At 33.4% G+C, this 26,010-nt stretch overlaps 1 protein-coding gene across 1 annotated transcript; it reads right to left on the bottom strand.

Annotated features, from left to right (window-relative positions):
* Positions 1-11,012: 11,012 nt before the first annotated feature.
* LOC124532124 (juvenile hormone esterase-like) lies at positions 11,013-25,536 on the bottom strand. The gene is made up of 11 exons (XM_047106828.1): positions 25,361-25,536; positions 20,968-21,107; positions 19,516-19,658; positions 19,015-19,157; positions 18,334-18,519; positions 17,344-17,534; positions 16,840-17,008; positions 16,540-16,756; positions 15,613-15,722; positions 14,879-15,011; positions 11,013-12,568 (listed from the first exon to the last, which is right to left on the bottom strand). Exons 1-11 carry the CDS (start codon positions 25,458-25,460, stop codon positions 12,403-12,405), a joined length of 1,698 nt encoding a protein of 565 aa, XP_046962784.1. The 5' UTR covers positions 25,461-25,536; the 3' UTR covers positions 11,013-12,402.
* Positions 25,537-26,010: the final 474 nt, after the last annotated feature.

The following is a 26,010-nucleotide window of genomic DNA, read 5'->3' as shown; positions in this document are numbered from 1 at the left end:
ATACCAGTGTGGTTCCGAGTAGTAGAATAGTGTCCCCCTATCTTTTCATATATAGTTAGTTCAATAAATATATTAGCAACAAATAAAAGACTTGAACGAAGACGACGACTTGAAATGTTTTTGTCTTATACCTACGCTGCAGAAATATTTATCAATGCAACTTTATATTATATAATATAAAAATAAACACTTTTTTTAGAGCCTTTTACCACATTTTTATTCGTCTGAAGTCTAATACTTATAGCTTAATTTTCCTAAAAATTTTCTAATTACATTTTGATATATAAAGTTAATTGTTAGTTTTAATTGTTTTATAAAACAACTAAAAAAGTTAATTGCAATTGTTTTAATTGTAAGTTGCAATTGACATACGTTAATCAAATTAATTTAATTGCAAGGTGCAATTAAAAGTGTAATTGCGATTAATTTAATTGCAATTAATTTAATTGCAATTACTTTTTTAGTCAATTAATAAAATAATTGACAATTGCTTGATTAATGCCCAACACTGCATACAATATAATAATAATAAATCAACCACCTGATGGTAAGTGGTTATCACCATCTCTTTACATTACTAATGCGTTGCCGACCCAGGGAACCGTGCTTGTCACTTACCATTTAAATCGGTATCAATACTTATTACTGCTGTTTAACGCTAGAATAAGTTATGATTAGATGGTACTTATTCAGGTAGATTTCCACAGTGTCCTACAAACGAGACCATGAGAATGTTGTCAAGCTTTTACGAGTGAGATGTGTGTATGTTCTCATCGACTCAGTGCAGGAATCCTTCCTTAAAGGCCCATAAACGACCTGTAAGCCCCCCAGAATTGCAGATGTTTAAAAATATAAAAAAAATTGAAATCGCACATTACCCAAATTTAGCAATAATGAGTTCAAATGAAATTGCTTTTATCGTTTTACAGGCTTTTATTTGTACAAATATTTTTAATAAAGTATTATATTGCTTACTTTAGCCAGAAAATACTTTCAGCAAAACGAACGGAATATATTTAGCGTAGGTTGAAACAAACTGTCATACTAAATAATAGATTTGCAAATATTAGAAATATTGCTTGGATAATACTTTCGTAGGCGGAATATAAATGAAGTAAATATATTTTTAACATTAGAATCATATTTTAATTAAAAAAATATAATTTAAAACTTTTAAAGTGCTAATTTTTTTTTATAATTGTCAGTCGTCGGTAGTCGCTGGTGGGTTGTTTTGTATCTAATCTATAAAATTAAAATAAAATCTTCAACTAAAAACAAATTTAAAGAAATATATATTAATTGTATTGTTGCTTCCTGAGGCAAGGTATCCGTTTCTATATTAAAATTCCGCAGACATTTTTAACTTTACCGTTTCGTAAATTCAAATCGTTTGTAAAAAATACATTGGTACATTTAAATGATTGTATTAACTAACATGACTTTGTATTTTTAAATGTTGAAAAAGGGTAACTACTGATTTTCTTGCCGGTTCTTCTCGGTAGAATCTACTTTCCGAATCGGTGGTAGCTTCACTTAATTGTAAAATGACGATTCAAAAGTGCTTGTAAAAGCCTACATGAATAAAGTTTATTTTGATTTTGCTTAATATTTTTGTCTCATAAATCCCTGTCAAATTTTAGGCTTAAAACTATTGTAACTAGTTCAACGTGATTAAAAGTAATTCAATTACCATTCAATTGAAAGAAAAAATAGATAAAACGTGCTAACGAACGTATAAAGCGGAGAATTTGATTATAAACACTACACACAGGGTATATACGCTAACAAGCGTTCTTGTGTCTCAACGAGCTTAATCAGATAGCATGTCTCGGCTTCTCCACTAATTGCAGTTGAATTTAACCGCATTTTGCTAATTTTAACAATTTATTACGTAATGGGGAACGTTTTAATAATATATTACCGTTATTAATTATTTTAATCAAGACCATTGCGCATACTAAAAGTAAACTCGTCATAACGTTATGTAGAAATTTATTATGGTTTTTTCGTTATCATTTTGTTTAAAATTCATTCTATAGATACAATAGATTATTTTTATTAATTGAAATTGATTTCAAAAACTAGGTCTGAGATAATTTTGTTTCTTTCTAGGCCATCTAAATTCGATTCAATTGATTTTATTAAATGTCTGATAAAAATAACTAAATAGACTGTATACAAAGTGGATAGTGTATTTAGGCCAACGATTTTATTAGCTTGACTTGTTTGTACGTAAAATTACGATATCAAGACTTTCTTTGATGTGTGATAGCAAATATTTTAATTGATAAAATTGCGGAAGTAAATAATTAAAGTAAAGTAACAGCCTGTAAATTTTCCGCTGCTGGGCTAAGCCTCCTATCTCATTAAAGAGAGGGTTTGGAACATATTCCACCACGCTATTCAAATGCACATATGGCACAATTTCGATGAAATTAGATACAGGCAGGTTTCCTCACGATGTTTTCCTTCACCGCAGAGCACGAGATGAATTATTAATACAAATTAAGCACATATATATAAAGGTGCTTGCCTGGGTTTGAACCCGAAATCATCGGTTAAGATGCACGCATTCTAACCACTGGGTCATCTCGGTGGGGCGCGTATTTATTATCTCATGATCAAAGGAACATCTGTTATAAAGGATTAAGATTTGTTTCGCCTAATGTTGCCTTTGAAGTTGAAACCGTGCTACCCGTTAAACGCTGGTGTAGTTTGAAAATGTATTTGATAAATTTATACAGGAATGCGTAAGTTTCGAAATGTTTTGGGAATATTTCACCGCAGTTTCGAGGTTAAGTATTTGTTAGTCTAATTATTTTTCAGATTATCTGTGTCGAAATTACTAGTTAGTAAATCTATATATATACGAGAAATAACACTCGTCGATTAATTACGAAATTTCAGAAGTCATAACACCTACAGACTTGAGATTTTACGAAACTCTAAAATTAAAAAGGAGTCTGGAAGTCTGAGTTTTAAAAATTTCGGGTAAAGTCGCACGTTTATTTATTTATTTGAAACACCATCGGCATATGCACAAAAACACTTATGTAATAAAAGTACACCAGTGCAGTGTGGTACACAACTACAGGCATTTACAGTACTGTTGAATTGAATAAAAAGTAATAAACTCTTAAATAATATTAAAAACTTAAGCTAGAACAAACATAGACAAATATGGTTTAAGGTCATACAAATACAGTACAGGTAATACAAAGAAAATAAATAATTATAAGCCCCTAAAAATAAATTTAAAAAATAAAAGTATAATAAAAACATAGTAGTGTTACTCACTTACGGCGTAAAATAACGATTTAGCTAGTATATATAATTCTTATGCTTTGAAACTTTGTAGACGATTTTTATTTTATAATGTTATGCGACACAAGGAACAAAGAAGCTCTTTCAATATTTAAATTAATTCAATTGATCCGTTAAAAGTGTTATTATTTGGCACATCAAGACACTAATATGGTCTATGACAGCTGTTCATGATTCCGTTGATGTCGATTTCTTTACGTCATCTGCAATTTATGGGTTATTTGATATGTTTATGCGATAAGACAAGCACGCACTTATATATTTTCTTATTTTCCTCATTTATTAATAAAAGTAGTCGTTTTATTATTATCTTTGTATATATTAGAATTAATAAAACGTACCTTTCCTTACAACGGGACAACATTTTTAATTAGAGTTAAAATCATTATTTATTTTAATACATGTATATCGAAACTTTTTTTTTTTTAATAAATGGAATATAACGTATGTGTCATCCGATAGGTATCATTTACTACTAGTTGAGCCTGCGGCTTTACCGCATGAAATTAATAAACACATTTCTGAATTATATTTCATACTAATTTTATTTATGTTATTTATCAAATGGATGAAGTGCAATCTGTTTTGTATTCATAAATATGCAATATGATTTAAATAATTTTTACTATTATGTGTTAAAATATCATCTGATTCTTACACGTTAGAAACACATAATAAATAAATAAATATGAGACAACATCACATACATTACTCTGATCCCAATGTAAGCTAAAGCACTTGTGTTATGGAAAATCAGAAGTAACGACGGTACCACAAACACCCAGACTCAAGGCGACAGAGTAAACTAATGATAATCTACATCGACTCGGCCGGGAATCGAACCCGGGACCTCGGAGTTGCGTACCCATGAAAACCGGTGTACACGCCAATCGAACACGGAGCTCGTCAAAATATGAAAACCCAGTAGGGCTTGGTCGAGTTTAAACCAAAATTCGATTTATTAGTTTTAATTCTGCCATCTTTATATAGAGCGATGTACTAAATCGAAAGTATAAGCAGACATATATTTCTGAATAACTAAATATGTTGATCAGTTAAAAACAGTGTGACGTCAGTGGAGGTTAGCGTTTCCTTGCAAATGTAATTCCTGAATATTTCACTTCAGTTACGAGTAGGTATACAATATTCATTATGTAGATTCAAAACATGAATTTCCAGACTCCATCTCGCTGTTCCACGCCGGTGCCAACTGTTCACGTCCTACTTCAGTGTTCGTTATGCGAATGCATACTCTTCCATCGGAAGTCTGGCTTATTTACAATGTTTGGTGCCGATTACGATGCAGACGAGGCCAATTTATTTTAACGTAATGTTATATCTTATATTCAAAATCATTGCGCTTATATATGACGAATGGAACTGTAAGACCGGACAGTTCTGTTCTGTATATATTTGTTAGGAGTTTTTATTTTAAACGTCTCGACAGAATCATTACATAGTATAAAACGAAGTCGTTGGCTGTCCCTATGTATGCTTAGATCTTTAAAATTACGCAACGGACTCTGATGTTGTTTTTTAATAGAGTATTTTTTTAATAGAGCTATTCGAGTGAAAAGTTTTTGTACATAATAAATGGAAAATATTGTAAAGAAACACTGAACATTTCAGAAGTTTCTAATGTGATGTCGTAAATAAACAAATTCTGTAGTATACTAGTATTGCACCCGGGCGAAGCTGGAGCAAGTCGCTAGTATTATGTACCTATCGCAGATACAGGCAGGAAAAAAAAGAAATATATAATTTAGTGAAACAAATAATATAATTATAAGTGACCTCTCAGAATTTGTTTGGATTGTGCTATTTGTTAGTATTTTTGTAGCATAGAAATATAAAAAAATAATTGTTTTATGCAATGTTGCCAGCATTATAAAATTATATAATCTGTATTTAATATATTATTTCTCATATATTTAAGTTACTTCAATTAATAATGTTAGACGAATACTTTTTCTAAAATAATTGTTGGTAGTGTGTAATATTATTGCCATAGCATTTTTTTATTAAAACTACATTTTTTAAATTCATTTCTTTATAACACATATACCCGATACTAGGAAACCTTTGTGAGGACTTTCAATATATTTACAAAAATGTGAACGTTGATTTTCAGCCATGATGTGATTTTTACGTACTACATATTTTTCTTCTCTGATTCGCTTGTTCAAAATTCTTTCGTGTAAAAAACTATTTTCTTTTCAAGCAAAAATTTAATATAAAATGTGGATTTTGTTGTATGCTTAAATTGTGTTAAAGAAAAATATCATTGGATGAAATTCTGCCATGTGTAAATCTAGCAACTCAGTGAGTGGCGTGGTGGTAAATGTTCCACACCTTCATAAGAGAAAATGTCTTTGTACAACAACGAAATATATGTATATGGCAATGTTCCTTATATGTGAAGATCAATGAAGCGAATATATATTTGTATCTAGCTATATATGTCTTTTTTATGGTATAGGTTGGCGTACGAGCATATGGGTCACCCGATGGTAAGTGGTCACCATCACCCATAGACAATGACGCTGTAAGAAATATTAACTAAACTGTACATCGTCAACGTGCCAAAAACCTTGAGAACTAAGCTGTTATGTCCCTCGTACCTGTGGTTACACTGCCCTTTAAACCGGAACACAACAATACTGAGTACTGTTATTTGGCGGTAGAATAACTGATGAGTGGCTGGTACCTACCCAGACGGGCTAGCATAAAGCCCTACCACCAAGTAAATGCATTGGATTATATGTCAAATTTGGAATAATAAATAATATTTTTTTCCATTAAGGCATTAATGTACTTAAAGTAAAAACTTTTGCAACATAAATGCTCAACCCTCAATTAAGCCATTCAAAACACCATTACGTGTGTGCGTGGGTCGGAGGTAAATAAAAAGGAATGGGTGTATTCCAACTTGTACGTGACCTCAGTGTTATTTAAAAAGATTACTCCGAACATTTCTGAACTCCTTCCTGTGTCCGTTATTACATAAAGAGTTTATAGTCCTTACTTCGCAATTACAATTATAGCCCGTGAAAGTAACTCTTTTAGTCAAAGATAAACTAAAAAAAACTATTATACCAAACGGGTTTTTTCCTAATAATTTGGTAACGCGTGCATCTTAACCGGTGATAGCGTGTTCTAACCGGTAACATCATGAGAAAATCTGAATGTTTAAGTTTAATGAATGGTGGAATATGCTCAAAACCCAGGTATCTCCAGGACACACTAGTCCATAGCCCAGAATGGTGACACTTAAATGATTTTACTTTTCTTAGTTATTTTTTTTTTTTTAGGTATAGGTTGGCGGACGAGCATATGGGCCACCTGATGGTAAGTGGTCACCATCGCCCATAGACAATGACGCTGTACGGAATATTAACTATTCCTTTCATCGTCAATGAGACACTAACCTTGGGAACTAAGATGTTATGTCCCTTGTGCCTGTAGTTACACTGGCTCACTCACCCTTCAGACCGGAACACAACAATACTGAGTATTGTTATGTGGCGGTAGAATAACTGATGAGTGGGTGGTACCTACTCAGACGAGCTGGCACAAAGCCCTACCACCAAGTAAATACAATGAATAGGAACAATTGGTTAATTAAATAAATATATTGTTGGAATAAACATCTAAGTCGAACGACGTATGCGTCACGTCACATAAAATCTTTTTTTTAAAAAAGGGGCGGGACTTTTGTGGCTTATACATTTTTACCGCCATTATCATTTAATACGGTGTAGGGTTATTATCATTGTTGGTTATTTGTGTTGCAGATTACTTAAATATTTTTCCTTTATGATAGATTGATTGTATTTGCAAATTTAAGTTAATTGTTTTTAGAGGTTAGACTATTTGCTTTTTTTTTCTTTTTGTGATTCCTATTTCTGCTTCTAAAATATGTATTTTAATGTTTTGTTTATATTGTATTTTAATATAAAAAAAACTATCCAAATATAAGTTAAACCTTTGGGCAGAGGCAGTATTATGCGATGCTTACTTTAAAATATCCAAAATACAAGTTCTTCCTCTAATAAAAAAATAAATAAATTACAAAATCGATTCTTGACGGCGTTCTAAAAAAAAAACATTCGAATTGAATTTTCTTTTTTAAAGTTAGTTACAAATAAACTGGAATTTCCATGTAAAAATTTGGTTCCAAGCTGGAGAGATCAAAAGTCAAACACATTGAATACAAATAAATGAAAACTAATTACGTTTCCGTAGTACACAACTCAGTATAGAGCAATACGTAGTAGTAGCGTGTGTATATTTCCGTTTCGAGTGTGTTTTGAGCTCGTGCTCAAAATAGAAGGCTCTCCGGCCACTCGTGAGGGTCGGCACTCTTTGTTCAAAGCTTCGAAACAATCGCGTTCGCTCCGAGTCTCTGAAAGACTTGAAAAAGCGATCAAAAGAGTGTAGAGATCGCTATGTTCGTGGCCCAAATCAGAGGAGTATATCTCATTGACATATTTTCATTTCGACTCGAAACGTATATACAATCTTCAATGGAATGATGTCAATCTGAGAAGTGAAGTTTGAAGTCAAGAAATATATGCATATCTTTTGTTATAACGACGATTCAAACAACTTTAAGTAACATATTTGTAACTAACTCTTGATTACTTCGAGTCACGCTTTAGTACCAGGCAAGTATTTTATATTCATCAATTTGTTTGTCCTCCGACAAGTGCTCAATAAAATTTAATATTGACATATGTATAGTTTCGAACTAATTGGTATTTTCGAAATGGTATGTGATAAAGCAACACTATGTATATGTGCTTAATTTGTCTTTATAATTCATTTCGTGCTCGGCGGTGAAGGAAAACATCGTGAGGAAACCTGCATATGTCTAATTTCGTTGAATTTCTCCCACATGTGCATTCCACCAACCGGCATTGGAGCAGCGTGCTGGAATATGTTCCAAACCCTCTCCTTAATGGAAGAGGAGGCCTTATCCCAGCAGTGGGAAATTAACAGGCTGTTACTTTACTTTTAATAAGATTATGTGACATATTACATAAATGGAAATAATATGAGTTATATTATATATTTATTTGTTCGATTTTAATTCGAGACTGAGTAATTAGACATAGTATAGATGTCTAATCGAGTACGACAACTCTGTGGAACGTTTGCTTTCGCCGGTGGTTTTTACGAACCGATACAACTTGGGAACCTTCAAGAAAGGAGCGTCGACTTTCCTTATCGGCCGGCAACGCACCTGCAAGCCCCCGGAGTGGCAGATGTCCATGGCCGTTGGTAGTCACTTTCCATCTGGTAGTAGTGGTGGAATATGTTCCAAACACTCTCCTTAATGGAAGAGGAAGCTTTAGCCCAGCAGTGGGAAATTTACAGGCTTATTTCAGCATGCTATTCCAATGCATCATATATATCATATCACCCTTTGAAAAAATAAGTAAGATATATTGTACTTAAATGGGGTTTGAGTACGACTATATTTATAAAAAATTAAGAAAATTAAATACTATGCATTGTATTTTGTGAAAGTGTAATGTGATTTGTAAAAAATAAATATACTCGTCGAAATATAACTCAGAATAGTAAATTGTCAACACGTTTTCGGACTTCACGCACCATTACGTAGAATTAATTAACAAACAAAATATTCTAAGAAAGAACAAATTTTAAAATTAAATTAACATAAGTATTATCTTTCAGAGTCGAGATGGCCCAGTGGTTAGAACGCGTGCATTTTAACCGAAGATTGCGGATTCAAACACAAGCAAGCATCACTAAATTTTCATATGGTTAATTTGTGTTTATAATTCATCTCGTGCTAGATGAAGAAAAACATCGCGAGGAAACCTGTTTGTAACCAACCCACATTATACAACCAGCAGCGTGGTGGAATATGCTCCAAACCTTCTCCTCAAAGCAGAGTAAGCCTCAGCCCAGCAGTGCTGTTCATTTAAAGTATTATTTTCATTTATATATGCGAGTTCACGCGAGCATACTTTGGGGTGAAGGGACAACAAATGCGTTGTATTTTATTATACTATGGAAGTTGTTTTATTCTGAATGATCGTGTTGGCTCGCATCCAATTTAAGCTCAAACATGTAAAACGGAACATCACCTCACCAGCAACTTGCGCATAATTATTGTTTTAAAACAACAGACAAGGGTGAATGTTAATAGAAATGTGAACGGAAACACGAACGCTAGAAATTTCTGTATATTAAATTTATATTCTACAACAAGAACAACAGCCTGTAAATTCCCACTGCAGGGCTAAAGGCCTCTTCTCCCTTTGAGGAGAGGGTTTGGAACAAATTCCACCACGCTGTTCCAATGCGGGTTGGTGGAATACACATGTGGCAGAATTTCTATGAAATTTGTCACATGCAGATTTTCTCACGATGTTTTCCTTCGACGCTGAGTACGAGATGAATTATAAAGACAAATTAAGCACATGAAACAGCGGTGCTTGCCTGGGTTTGAACCCGCAATCATCGGTTAAGATGCACGCATTCTAACCACTGGGCCATCTCGACTTCATTAAATTTATATTTTACGACGCTTTATTGAGCCGAGATTGACGATTGGCTGACTGATTGGCCATATGTGAAAACCTTGGGTTCATTCCACGCGTTCAGTTGCAGGAAAACTTTGTGAGGAAACCTGCATATATCGAACGAAGATCTGTGATGTGTGTTGAATAGAACCAAAATAGCGGGAGAGCGCTAGTGAAACATTTGCAGGCGGTGATTTTTTTGGAACGATGTTCTTTTACACGGCTTACTATAGATTGAAGTGGCAGAAATCGTCACCACTTTCTCTCTCTTTCTATTGATGTGTGTCTTTTTCTTTTATATATAGTTTTATTTGCTATGTTTTAATTCACACGGAATTAATAAAATAAGTTGTTATTTAATTATTTATTTTCGAACGATGTTAATTGATAGCATTGGGTCTATTAATTAATCATCATTACATAGTATAAAACAATGTCGCTTACCGCTGTCTGTCCCTATGTATGCTTAGATCTTTAAAATTACGCAACGGCTTTTGGTGCGTTTTTTTTTAATAGATAGAGTGATTCGAGGGGAAGGTTTTTGACTACATGCACAATATAGTAAAGAAACAAGATCTATCTGTAGTATATTTAGTGTCAGCATTGCACCCGTGCGAAGACAGGGCGGGTCAACAGCAACAGCACAACAGCAACAACCTGTAAATTCCCACTGCTGGGCTAAAGGCCTCCTCTCCCTTTGATGAGAAGGTTTGGAACATATTCCACCACGCTGTTCCAATGCGGGTTGGTGGAATACACATGTGGCATAATTTCTATGAAATTTGTCACATGCAACCTGCATTCTCGCGACGTTTTCCTTCACCGCTGAGCACGAGATGAATTATAAAGACAAATTAAGCACATGAATCAGCGGTGCTTGCCCGGGTTTGAACCCGCAATCATCGGTTAAGATGCACGCGTTCTAACCACTGGGCCATCTCGACTCCCAGGGCGGGTCGCTAGTTTATAATATATAGCGAGGGCAACTTATTTCATACTATGCGACCCACTACACCATTATTTTTTTAAATAAAATAAATCAATCTCTCTTATTATTACTGTAAGTAAAAAAAAAACATTCTCATTTGCTAATGACACTTAAAAGAGTAACAAAAATAAAACATTCCTTGTAATCAGAAACAAATATAATTTTATTTATCTTATTTACAAAGATAACAAGCTCTCGCAGATAGCGGCTGTGTTTCCCTCGGATGGAATACTTGATTTATTCACATTATTTATTCAAATTACTCGTTTTGTAAAATTAGGCAAATGCAGATCTTCTAAGCTTATGTGTCATGTTTATTAAATCCTTGTAAAATAAACTTTATGTCGTATTGTGGGTTTGTTGTTACAGCAAATAAGGTATTGGGTATAAGAATGGATGGACGAGAAAGGTTATTTGTGGTCCAAATTTAATGTTTGGGACGTTTGATGTTCGAAATATTTAGATTTTGTGAGACACTATGACATTGAACAAAAGATAAATTTGTTACATTTTTTTACTACATTAGTATTCCTTCAACGGGCCAATGTTTAAGGCTTAACAGCCGAATGCCAAAAAATATCGAAACTGCATTGTGTGCAAACTGTATATGTTTGTATATTGTGTATATTTTTATATTTTTTTACAAGAACATGAAATTCACACTTGCCTCTTCAATAGGCTAAATTTTAAGCAAGTATATCTGCAAAGGGTATGTATAATCATATTATTTACTTTAACTCTGTCCAAAGGGTGCTGCATCTTCTTATAATAATAATAATTTTATGTGCATTGGCTAAGTAGCTTTTTTCATTTTGGATTGACAAAAGACTCATGTAAGTAAATCATTATAGCTATTGAAGATTGGAATGAATTATTTTAGTTCATATCAGTCTGTATGAGTATTGTCTTTTGGAAACTAATATTTTTACTTTAACTATAAATAGGTAAGTCTAATGCTTTATTCAATAAAAAAATCCATATAATTCATCTATTAATAGCGTTAATGATACACTCAAGAATATGAATCATTAATTCAATTATAGATTAATTAAACAGTTACCACTAGAGGGAAATGCAAGCTCCCCTTTGAATCACAATTTCGATCCTCTGGAAAAAAAAAAACGAATCAAATAAAAAATAACAAAACTCCTGTTACCAGTGGAGGCAATAAGGCGAGGTGTTATACTTTCAATGAACCTTTTTGCGTCACTACTCGGAACGTCTAAGTGTTCAAACTTAAATTTCAAATATATTTAAGGATTTAATATTAACAATTCTTAATGTAGAAAATAAATTATAGGTAATGCTTATTAATAATATTTTAAATAAGCGTTATTTCATAACTTCGGGTAAACTTGAGTTTGACATAACTTACAACAGCTGTAAAATGATAAGCAAACTTATAGGTAGTAGAAAAAGATCATAGTAATATTTAAAAAAAAATTTAATACACATATAATAAGCATATTTACATTACACACTAATCAATAACGGCATCTGTTTTACTGAATACATAATAATATTTATATATAATTAATATGACATTGGGAATAGTTCCTCCCAGATCTTCATCCTGTCCTCTTTCAAATTCTTCTTTACTTTCAATTCTGTGTCAATACGCAAGTACTGGCGATTGCCAGGCAAAAAGCGAGGCCAATTAAAATTCTCCAGTTCGGGAAGGTCGCCATAATTGGGGTCACTGAAACAGCAATAATACCAAATTGAATTTCAACCAAATTTAAAACGTATGTGCTATTAATTTGCATTGTAAATAAATATAAATATTGGACAATGTGTAATGGAAAATCAGAAGTAACAATGGTACCACAAGCACCCAGACCCAAGACAACATAGAAAACCAATGAACTTTTTCTGCATCGACTCGGACGGCAATCGAATCAGGGAATTCGGAGTGGCGTTGACGACCGGTATATATGCTACTCGACCACGGAGGTCGTCATCAACTATTTGTTATTAATGAAAATAATGAGTCGAGAGGGCGTAGTGGTGAGAAGGGATATATATTTGCTTAGGACTGGGTCAAACGCAGAAAAGCAAAACTGAATTTTTGTTTGCTTAATTGGCGCTAATAATTCATATCGTGCTCGTCGAAAAGGGAAAACATCATGAGGAAACCTGCATGTGTCTAATTTAAACGAAATTCTGTCCCATATAAACAAGCTCAAAATCTTCTCCTTCAAGACAGAGGAGGCCTTAGCCCAGTAGTGGGACAGTTTAAAGATTTTCACTTTTTCATATCTTTTCGATGTGGACGCTTAAAAATTTCTTTAGAAATATTTCAGAAAGCTCACAGCAAAACTTATGTACAATAGTGCAATTTTACAGGGCGGACAAAAATGTGAATAAAATCAGAACTATTTCAACGAGCTACTTTGAAATATGGCAATTATGCTTCTTTGTTTTGACCACAACCGGAAAAATACTTTAAATGTAGGCGAATTGCAGGCGATATGATTCGAGACGTGTAAGAATATATTGTGTTTATATTCTCATCTTTATTTATTTTGACAGGCAGTTAATTCTTCTCCATTTGTTACGTTATATTGTAAAACAATAAGAATACTAACAAGAAAATATATTTGTTTAAGCAAAACTTTTTCTTAGGAACGCAAAAGTATTTCAATGCATAAAATTATTAGAAGGAAGCTGTGTTACGCGGTTTACAGAAGAATAAAATTGTCGAGTAAGGAAAACGCGTTATGCTCTCTAGGCGACCTTTTCCTCTCTTTCTTTTTATCTCTATCTCTTTCTATTATATACGGTTTTATACAATTTAAACTTTTATTGTTTGAATGAAAATATAATTTTAATAACAATGTTATTTATGGATTATGTATTCTTAACAAAAAACCTTATTAATATATCGACACGAATTAGGTCGTAACTTGATTTTTGGCAAAAATGAGTACTTGGTCCTATAATGTATTAAAATATAAATACTGCACATACGTTAAAACCATATTTTCATATTTTCTTTAAATAATAAGATTTTAATTCGCTAATAGTCTTATTATATTTAAACTACTGCGCATATAATCGTGTCTTCCGTTATGACGACTTGCGTTGATCCATTAAAGCGCACATTAGGTGAACCAAAATGATTAGATAGAAGAACAAAAATTGCTACATATGTCTGACGCAAAACGTTGCAACACAGGAGTTACGACTTTATGCGTGGTCGACGTTTGAGGCTTTGTGAAAACACGAATAAAGTCGTAAAGTTTTATTTTTTCCCCTTTTTCATTAAAATATAAATTTTTAAATCAATAGACAAGCTTTATTATACTCTCATAACATACAATGTGTGCTATGTACCAAAATTAATCACAAACTGAGTTTGGTGGCTGAGCAATGCAAAGATGAAAGTTAAAAACACTCCTGAAAAATCACAAATTTTGTCATACGACTTATTGCATTGGAGGTTTCGATATATCAAAAGCTTCGTTCCACGGCTGTCATGTAACACCGTTTTTTAATGTTTTCGTTTACATCGTCTGTTTATAATAAATAATAATAAATAAATAAATATAACACAACATCACATACATTGCTCTGATCCCAATGTAAGTAGCTGAAGCACTTGTGTTATGGAAATCAGAAGTAACGACGGTACCACAAACACCCAGACCCAAGACAACATAGAAAACTTTTGGTAATCTACATCGACTCGGCCGGGAATCGAACCCGGGACCTCAGAGTGGCGTACCCATGAAAACCGGTGTACACACCACTCGACCACGGAGGTCGTCTGTTTATAATAATATATAATCATATAAAATATACAAATGACGTAAAACCAAACACGTATGAAATGGTATCAACTCATTTCCGGGAGGAAATAATGCTAATGTACATTATCAAGGTACGACTAATATAAACCGTTTTTTATATTTATGTCTTCTTTGAAGTTCTTTGTGAATGTAGAGCCCACCTTGTTTGTAAGGAATGTTATGGGTTTTGTAGTCTTTATTTTAATGACACTACTTACCCGTGTCTAGCGAAATTGTACCAAATACCGGTCATCCTGTCGACGGTGGTGGCGTCCGAGCCGTTGGTGCCGATGGCCGGGAAACGGAGGCTCAGTGGCAAAAGATAAATCAGATCGTCATGGTGAGCCGCGCCTGGATAAATTGATAATCCAATTGATAACAATAAAACAAAGTTCCAAGGCGTCGTCTGTCTGCATGTTCGCATTAACTCCAAAACTACTGACTGATTTTCATGAGGTTTTCACTAATGGACAGAGGAATTCATAAAGACGGTTTAGGTGTATTAATTATTAAGGTTTTTGTGTTAGTAAGTTGAAATAGAACGACAATTGTTTAAACATGACGGAAATAGTATCAAAAATAAAACAAATAAAAGGTAAAAATATAAAAAAAAAAACTTATGTCCAAACGTTAGAAGCCGGCCGTTAATTGTCAGTTGAGAAATGTTACTATATTTAAAAAAAAAAATTTAATAAAACCCAATACAGAAATAATTGATAATGTAAATCCAATTTCATCATAATATAATTCTTGAAACAATAAACAAATATTCTCTTAGTGTTTTCTTAATTTAATATGAATATTCTTTAGAGATTAAAAAAATCAATTGTGAATATAAATAATTTAGAGTTAAAAAAAATTACGATCCCAATTAAATGTGAACACGAATAAACTAACGAATAATTTAAAACTTCAATGTCATTGCTTTGTACAAAACGAAAATTATAATTACCTAATGGTTTTTCAGTGACAAGATCCTGATAATAGCTGTTAGTGCCAATATAGGCAAACTCGTAGTACCACACAGGCTGCGGGGAGTGGCGACTCATCAAGTTAACCAACCTGCAATTTTAGACGAGTGTCAGTACTTCCTTTTTTATACCACTCTCATTAATTTCCCCCCTCTCTTTAGGAGAGGGTGATAGCCTATTCCACCATGTGCACCAATGTAGGTTGGTGGATTCTCATGTGGCAGAATTTCATTGGAAGTAAACACATGCAGATTTTCTCACGATGTTTTCCATCACCGCCGAGCTCAAGATGAATTATAAATACAAATTAAGCACATGAAAATTCAGTGGTGCTATCCGGAGTTTGAACCCGCAATCATTGATGCACGTGCCCTAACCATTGAGCCATCCCGATTCCATTTATATGGATATCGTTACTTAAGTACTATTAAATTAACTTATACATTTTTATAAGTACTAAAAAAATATAATAAGATAGGGATCCTGGTTTCCTCTTGACCGCTATCGGCCTCGGAAACCATTCTCTTTAGAATTCTATAATTCTGGACGGTATTCCGACAGGATCAATAGTTCGACCTGTTTTCTGAACAAGGGAGTGTTAATTGTGCCAGCTTACAAACTCCATGGGTATACTGAGAATTTCTTGACAGAAAATCAATACCCCATAATGAGTCAGTGATTTATCGCCCTTGGTCTAATGGGTCTACATATATATACATAAGTGTATATATAGTATTATATATTGCATGGAATCATCACTTTCTTCGCTCTCAAAATACAGTTTGGAAGTTTCTATAATTAGCCTAACACATTTCATGTACCCAGTTCTTATAGATAATTGTGGTTTTATTCTTTTGTTTTATTTTTCTCAATAAAAGCTTATTGTTATATTATTTGAAACAACATACTTGTGAACAGGATAGCTCACTATTGAATCCTGATATAGTAGGCCTAGATTCTTTGCACTTTCATTGTCATTTTTCAATGGCTTGTCGTGAAGGTACTCGGTACGCAGTCGGTTCGTAGTATAAGTCGCATTCGTCTTCGGTAACAGGAATGATATAGGCGCTATTGATTCCCATTCAGAGTTCATTTTATCCAGTAATGTTTCATTCCTTATTATTGCTGTTAAAGAAAAAAAATTAAACTTTATAACGAAGATACTGGACAATCAAAAAAAAAAAGTAAAATTATAATTTAATACGAACTAAAAGCCTTCCAGAAGAATTCATCCTGAGTCTGACTGATGATGTAGGGGACGGCATTCATCTTGCCTTCTTTAATGGCAGTCACAGGATCTATCGGCAAAAATCTCTCTTGCCCAAAGTCTTTTTCCACGACTGGTACCCAAATACTTAATGGGTCATATCCAAATTCCTGTAATGATTAAAATTTTCGATTATAATACACAATATTTTATGTCAACAACAACAGCCTGTAAATTTCCAACTGCTGAGCTAAAGCCTCTTCTCCTTTTTGTGGAGAAGGTTCGGGTTGGTGGAATACGCATGTGGCAGAATTTCTATGAAATTAGACACGTCCAGGTTTCCTCACGATGTTTTCCTTTACCGCCGATACATCATACCTTCACGAGACTAATTATAAATTCAAGCACATGAATATTCAGTGGTGCTTCCCAAGGTTTGAACCCGCAAAAATCGGCTCAAGATTTAATATTCGTTTATAAAAAGTTGTCATTAAAAGAATATTACATAAAAACCCGATACGGAGTTTCCTATATCTTTCCAGGGTTTATTCTTCAAGCAGTCGACGATGGCCTTTGAGTTGGTTGTGGGACAGTCAACAATCTCTGCTTGCCTCACTGCTAACTGATATAAATTGTTTGGAAAGGGTCTCACTTTCAAGGGTGAACCACTCATTGAAATTGCCCTGTGGAACAAATCTGAAACACATTTGAGGAATGAAAACCGGGTTTGAAACTAAGGAAGTCAATGTCAACATTTGAACGCCATTAATTTGCCAAAGAGGATGCTTTTGTGTTATTAAAGACTTTACAGGTGTTATTAAAGTATATTGTCGGGTCATATAAGATCTTTCGAAAGTTACATTTAACCATATTGTTGCTTGTTAACAAAAATAATATTATTGTAGCCTAAGTTCGACCTTATATTATCAGTTATCTGTCAGTGAAAGTCCCGTCAAAATTGGTCTAGCCGTTCCAGAGATTAGTCGCAACAAACAGACACACAGACTGACAAAAATTGTAAAAAATATTATTTTACAATGTACATATACCATGTTGTGTATACATACATATGTATTGAGTAAAAAAGGGCTATTTTAATATTACAAACAGACGCTCCAATTTTATTATACGTATGGATAATTTGCCAAAGAACTGCATTCTGTGTCGTTGTTATATCCAATTTAAAATTATGATATTTCAAAATTGCTTACTATTACGTTCTTGTAGGGAATATTGACTTACTGAGTATGATTGGCACAAGGGATATGACGTAGTATGTCCTATGGTTGGTAGCACATAGGAATATTCCTTTCATTGAATAGTCTATGGGTCTATACTTGCCTTATTATATTCTTTTACACCAATAAATTATTATAATTATATAAAAGTGACTTGTTTATCTAGAGATCCCCAGGGTCTAGGAGTGGACTGAAAAACTGCTGAGCATTTCTTCTAACAAGATAACAGGAAGTTGTTAGCATTATACTAGTTCTACCTTTGGACATCGGCGACACCATATGAAGCATGACGCTGGTTGAACCAGCACTACAGCCAGCTATAGTTACTCTATGGGGGTTTCCTCCAAACGCAGCAATGTTGCGCTGCACCCACTGCAGTGCGGCCACCTGATCCTTTAATCCATTATTACCGGGAGCCAGTTCATCACCAGTACTCAGGAAGCCTTTAATTAAAATTCTTACAATAAATATAAAATTGTCAGAGTTTAGTATAATATGATACAAATAAGATGCAGAATGTAGCATCGGAAAATGCAATGAAATGAAAATAAAACCGATTACTGCCGATTTACAAGACCAATAGAAATAGCACCCTATCGCGCCATTCGACGCTATAGATTCTTGCGAGAAGACATGGGCATGTAAATCGATGTGTCAAATTGACGAACATATTAGGTCGTATGATATTACAAGTTATTGCGTTTGTGAAAAGATCATATTCACATGAGAAATAAATATGATAATTTGGGATAGCGTACTCAATTCGGATGTGAACGGTTTAACGAATTTTGTCGATGCTACATCTAAGTTGTGTCTAAACGTGTAATGAATCTTCATTCCCCGCAAGAATAAAAAGTTTTTATACGTTTAAATAAGGTATACTTGGGGAGGATTCTATTAGAATTATACCCAAGCCAAAATTAAATTAAGCTATTAACCTAAGCTGCCTAATCTATAGTTGATAGTCACAAGTACAATATCCCGGTCAAGGAGATAGTGCGGTCCAGCCAGATCACTACGTCCAGTCATCGAGTAGAATCCACCAGCGTGTATGAAGAATATCACTGGCAGGGGATCTGTTCTGAAATGTTAAAATTAAATGGAAATAAATGAAATTAAATTTTCCACTGCTGGGCTAAGACCTCCTCTCCAAGGAGAGGGTTTGGAACATATTCCACCACGCTGTCCCAATGCGGGTTGATTGAATGCATGTGGCAGAATTTCGATGAAATTAGACACATGCATGTTTTCTCACGATGTTTTCCTTCACCGCCGAGCACAAAATGAATTATCAACACAAATTTAGCACATGAATATTCAGTAGTGCTTGCCTGGGCAGACCCGAAATCATTGGTTAAGATGCACGCGTTCTAACCATTTGACCATTTCAGCAATTTAAATAAAGAATTCGAATTTTTTTTTTGAAATTCAAATTTTACCTGTCTTTCTTTAGCGGAGTGTATACATTGATAGTTAGACAATCTTCATCGATGTTTTTGATAGCCAATGCTCGGAATGGGCATGCAGGACCATCTTCACTTGCGTCAACTGGAGTCTTGTACTCCAGAATCGGTACTGGTGGCTGTGGAAATTTTGCGTATTTAATTTTAAACGTGCTTGCGTTATTGCTGTATCTTAAGCGGTTTTCTCACCAGTTATTTGCACTGATAAAAAAATATTACTGTTTTGGATTTGGATTCCAATTTTGGTGTCCTCGTAGGTACCCTTATTTCCTTATTCTTACTGAAAAGTTTTGTATGAAATTTGTTACTTGCGATCTTATTGTGATCATATGTGACGCATATTTTGATGTTGATAGTTTTATTTTTTTTAAGAGAAAAGGTACCAAGTATTCAATCAAAAATCATCAAGTACTTACTAGTACTTCAATCCGTTTAAGAATGTCGAAACCACCTTTGGATTGAATTCTTTAGTGTTATTATAGCAAATACAAATAACTTATAAAAATATTATGTCTAGTTCTTACACTTCTAGTGATCGATCTTTATGACGGACAGACAACATATTTAACTGTATTCCTAAGCCAGCATAGGGCTTAGATGAGCAACCCTATAAATCAGCATTGAAATTTGTATGTATTTTACCATTTCATTAGTTAATTAAATGAAGTATGTAATAATATTGTCGGTAATTATTAAGTTCTCTGTATACTGACAATAATGTTGAATAGAAACGTAATGAGATGATTAACTTGAAATAAGACTAGCCCGCAATTTTGTGCGTTTTTGAATTTAACAAAAAAAATATTGTTTAGTTTGCAGATTTTACTTTAATTTATTAATTCAGCTTTTTTGATATTAAGTAATTGCTGAAAGGAACCCAACGTGGTGGAGGTAAGAGGGCTGCGTGCGGTACTGGACAGTATTTGGACATTTTAGCGTTACTTAATTATTGTTTTTGTATAATATATTCTAAAATATAAGTAGGCTAAGGTATTTCTTACTTAATATTGCAATCAGACACTCCAGTTTTATTATAAGTATAGAAGATGAGTTTTTTACAACATAAACACTGCCATTAACGCATTTGCTCTGGTACGTTTCCCATGATGTTTACTTGGTGGTAGGGCTTTGCGCAAACCCGCCTGGGTAGGTATCACCCACTCATCAGATATTTTACTGCCGAGCAACAGTACTTGGTATTGTTGTGTTCCGGTTTGAAGGATAAGTGAGCCAGTGTAACTACGGGCACAGGGGACATAACATCTTAGTTCCTAAGGCTGGTGGCGCATTGACGATGATAGGAATGGTTAATCTTTTTTACAGCGCCATTGTCTAGGGGCAGTAGTCACCACTTACCATCAGTTGGCCTATATGATCGTTCGCCAACCAATAGCATAAAAAAATGAATACTTCTTAGTTAATTCTTACCTGAAATCTTAAACTGTCAATGGGTGGTTGTGCGTAACGTATGCCACGGTAGGTTTCAAACTTGCGCCCGCGTCGAGTAACGTTGTATCCGCCGTGAAACTCTCCGTACGGCGATACGGTGATTGGCTGTTTTGGTGTATCTGTTTTGTGTTTATAAAAATAAAAACAGAAATGTATAATGAATAATAAATAATCACCTGTTGTCAATCCTTACTTCAACATAAAATTTTACTTGGTGGTCTCTGTGCAGGCCCATTTGATTTTCTACCGCTAAACAGCGGTACTCAGTATTATAGCATTTCAGTTTGAAGGGTGGGTGAGCCAGTAAAAGTACAGGCAAAAGTGACAAAGCATCTTGGGAGTTTGGCCCAATTGTTCATAAACCAATATATAATAAAAAAATCTTTGTCGAAGGAAAAGTGTGTTAGTATAAAAGACTTAAACATATAATATGTTAGTCGGACGAGATGTTTTTTATATAGATGGGCTGGCTGCTTTATAAATTGTGAAATCATGCTAGTGTGACATCTTCAAATATATACAATATGTTTTCTTTAAATTCGTATATTTCTATGGTTACAGATCAGCTATCTAGCAGAGTTTCAAGGCCAATTCAGCTACAATGGATAATTTAACAAATAAGTTGCGACAAAGCTTATGCCGAAATTATAAAAACTATAGACATAATTCAAAAAATTAAAAATAGTAGTAAATTTATTTCATTACATTATGGTGCACCATGTTATCCCAAAGTAAATCTCATGAATTACTTATTTTACCTAGATTAATATTATAAAGCAAGCTTGATCTCCAAGGAGGGAGGCTTTCATGCCGACTCCTAAATTTTGAGCGAAGCCACGGACGGTAACTACTTTAAAATATAAATTCTTTATTTATGTAATTAATTTTAGTAATATGAATTTTTCAACTTTGTTTAAAATACGTATTATAGGAAGTTTTTGGGTTAGTTAAAGTTTAGCTTACTGTAAAAATCATGACCGCGTGGAATGGCGGCAAGAATGCTACAAGTAGCAGAAATTCGCTTCGGATTTCAATTCCGACTCTCTGGGCCTTAAAAACTACGTGTTTAAAACACATATTTAGTTCGGTAATAATTTGTAATTAGTTGTCGGCTAGTCGCTTGCGTTTTATGGGGTTGGTTGTCCAACAAAAAAAGTAACTTATGTCCGCCCTTGGAGATCAAGTTTCTTTCACACCAAATTTCACCAATTTCGATTCATTGGTTTGGTTGTGAAAGAGCGGCGAATAGACAGAGATTCTTTCACATTTATAATCTTAGTATAGCTAGTAACAATATATAGAAATCAAGTATGTAATTTACGCGCCTCACAGGAAAAACCGTCGTTGTAGACGGTATAAGAAAAAGTTATACCTTTTGTTGAGACGGCATATAATTTGGTGTGACCCTTAGGGGGCATAAATTGATATTTTACTTTAGAAAGTTATATATACATACATTCTCATGCCTTTATCCCAAATCTACCTGGGTCAAAGTATTTCTTTTCCTTCAATACCTCTCTGACGTCATCTCACAAATAACTTTCTTTCTAACCATATCGTCTTTCACACAATCCATCCATCGTTTCTTTGGTCGTCTACCTCTATATCCATCCACATCCATACTCAAGACCTGCCTTAAAATATGGCCCTCATCCTCATAATATGTCCATACCACGACAGCCGGTTTCCACATAGCTTCTCTGTTACAGGTGCCGGTAGTTACAAGAAGGTTCATCTGAATTTTTTTGTTAAAAAAGTATTAATTCAGTACTGGGTTTTATTTTTTTTCAAGCTATAAAATTCATGGCCTTTGTCTCTGCATTTTATTGCTTGTTATTGGTAACCCGTTTTGTTCTTGTTTATTGGCGTTAATATCGTGGAGTCGTTGTTGGCATTGCGTTCTAAATTTAAAATAATTGTTTACGGATTGTAATTTAAAAAAAGAGTTATTTGTTCTTTATACAATTTTACACAAAAATAGCGATAATATGATTTTACGTAATTATCTAATAATAAAGCATGTGTTCATTTTTATTTTCCATTAATATAAAAAGATGCAATATTTTACGCAAAACTAGTTTGTTTATTGAAAATTTTGAGTCGAAGCAATCTTCCCCACTCTTTCCCTTTTCCTTTGTCTCTTTCTATTTTATGCGGTTATAATATGTCATATTGTTAGAACTCATTTATTGTTTTAATTCACATGGGAATTTCCCTTATTAATAATTATGCCGCTGACATTTTATGATTCACAAACATTTAATTTAATTTTGTTCTATGTATCAATATCATCATCAGCCTGTAAATTTCCTACTGCTGGGCTAAAGGCCTCCTCTCCCTTTTGGGGAGAAGGTTTGGAGCATTTTCCACCACGCTGCTCCAATGTGGGTTGGTGGAACTATGTTTATTTTTCTTGTATATTTTTATGTGTATTATTATATATGTATACTATGTATATTTTCTTTTTTTTTTCTCTTTTCTTCCAACCAGGTATCAAATCGCAAGTTATTTTGTATTATTTTTTATTTTGTTAAAATATAGCATAAGATATAGGATCTATTTAAGTAAATTTAAAGGTATAATATAAGTGTATAACTTGAAATTTATAATCTCTTGTTTGAAAATTAATCGCATATTTGAAATTAATTTTATTTGTTCTATTTTTAATTGATACTATGCAGTCAATTAAACTAATTAAGGTCTTGAAAATATCTCACCTGTTTTTCTGATAAACGCCTTCTCAATCGAGTAGAGCACTTGTGCCTATTATATAAGTAGTCACTTTATACTTCTATAACTTATAAAATACGACTTTACTGTATGCATGGATTCATAAACTAGCGAATTAAAATCGAAAGGTTTATAATGATTGTTGCAAAACTCAAAAAGTTATTCGATATTAACGAAAATAATGAATAAATAAAAAAATTAACAAAAAGTAAAACCGACTTCAAACAAAACAAATAAATATGCACTAAAAAGTATTAAAATAATTGCGTATTCAACATATGTTTAGAGTCCTCCTAAGTAAAATGAAATGAAAAATATTAGACTACTTAAAAGTCGATTTACGATTATATAACGTAGTTATAGTTATTGTTATATCTGGAGCCGGTCCATAAACGGCGAAGTAATCGGCGAACAAAAATAAAAAAAATATATACGTTCGAATTGAGAACACTCCTTTTTTGAAGTCGCTTAAAAAAGTTCTCATGATCAAGCGAAAGTGTCACTTATATTTTAAACCAGCTTCATGTGTATTTTTTTATCTGCACGCACTGGAGTAACGTGGGAAAAAATCCAAACCATTTATTTTATAGGCCTTCTTCAGCAGCTAATCAATAGGAAGTCCTATGTTGTTCCTTTTACATGGTTAACATGCTAATGCTAATCTTGAAACACAGATAAAAAATACTTACAAACAAAAGCATATTATTTAGTTTAAAAAAGAGGTTATATATAAGTTAGCTTATCAACTTCACAAATTGAACCAGAATTCGATCGCATTTTAAGTGATTGGTTGTCCGAAAAAAAGTAACCTATGTCCTCTCTTTGAGTTAAAGTTTGATTCACAACAAATTTCATCAAAATCGGTTCATTGGTTTGGTCATTCATTGGTCACAAAAAGGATCAAAATTTTAGATAATTATTAATTACACTTGGTAAGTACGAAAATATGATTTATGTAAGTATAAGTTGCGATTGAAAAGTTTGTTCATTATTGTAACGAAATACATCACTAGTAAAAACATTACCAGTGAAAAGTTATATGTGTATACTGAGTGACTAGCTAGGAAGGATAGGAGCTGTTAGAACGTGATCACGTTATTGTCCTTGAATTGAACTGACCTTAGTGTAATAAAAGTGTTATTTATATCACGGCCAAGACCTTTATGTAAACACACTTACGTGACATTTGTATGCACTAAAAAGTATTTATTATCTTAATGTATTACATACTATACATAAGATGTTTATTTAATAACTGCACTCAAATTGTAACTACCTTTTTTAAAAATAACTGTCGATTTTTAATTTGTTTTTAAATATAATATATAATAAACATCACATACATTACTCTGATCCCAATGTAAGTAGCTAAAACACTTGTGTTATGGAAAATCATAAGTAACGACGGCACCACAAAGACAATATAGGAAAATAATGAACTTTTTCTACATCAATTCAATCGGGAATCGAACCCGGGGTTTCCGAGTGGCGTAACAATTAAACCATAAAAACCATTACATCAATTATTAAGATAGATAATTAAGAATAATTGATATTCCATGATAGATTGGTTTGATTAAATAGTTTTGAAATAACCATAATGATTTCCACTTCGATTATTATTTGACCAATTAAAACTGACCTGGAGCATCATTGTCGTGGTCATGTCTGTGGTCACGGTTGTGATTGTGATGACAACGCGATGCGACCACAAGGAGCAACACATTTACCAGTATCTTCATCTCGCACACACTAATATATACTGAGAGGAATATTGTACACTGACACTTATATACGACGCAGGATATTACATTTAAGAAATTATTCGGATGAGTAAGATTCTGTTATTCACATATAAACCACGCGATCAAACTAGCACGAACAACAAGGATAAAACACTTATTTAAATTTGTAGAGAATGCTTTGAAATCCCTATTTGTATATACTAGCTGTGCCCGCGACATTGTACGCGTTTGAATTTAACAAAAAAAAATATTATTGTTGCCTAAGTTACCCCTTATTATATCCGTTATGCCAGTGAAAGTCCCGTCACAATCGGTCCAGCCGTTCCAGAGCCGTTACAGACAGACAGACAAAAATTGTAAGAAATATTACTTTGGTATATGTACCGAGTATACATATGCATTAAGTAAAAAAGGGCTATTTTAATATTACAAACAGACACTCCAATTTTATTATATTATATGTATAGATGAAAATGTATCATGATCGAGATTAATTTTCCTATAGCAATGTTTTAGATAGTCTTAATAAGTCTTCACAGAAAATGTA

This window comes from Vanessa cardui, chromosome 8, assembly GCF_905220365.1.
Source record: "Vanessa cardui chromosome 8, ilVanCard2.1, whole genome shotgun sequence".
NCBI classification, from domain to species: domain Eukaryota; kingdom Metazoa; phylum Arthropoda; class Insecta; order Lepidoptera; family Nymphalidae; genus Vanessa; species Vanessa cardui.
The sequence above is the reverse complement of the archived record's forward strand: the minus strand, read 5'-3'. Positions and strand labels throughout refer to the sequence as shown.

Coding starts and splice junctions, on each gene's coding strand:
- LOC124532124 (XM_047106828.1), bottom strand. CDS start 25,460: ATGAAGATACTGGTAAATGTGTTGCTCCTTGTGGTCGCATCGCGTTGT. Junction 19,659..20,967: donor TTGACAGTTTAAGATTTCAG/GTAAGAATTAAC, acceptor AAATTTCCACAG/CCACCAGTACCGATTCTGGA. Junction 19,158..19,515: donor ACTCCGCTAAAGAAAGACAG/GTAAAATTTGAA, acceptor TTAACATTTCAG/AACAGATCCCCTGCCAGTGA.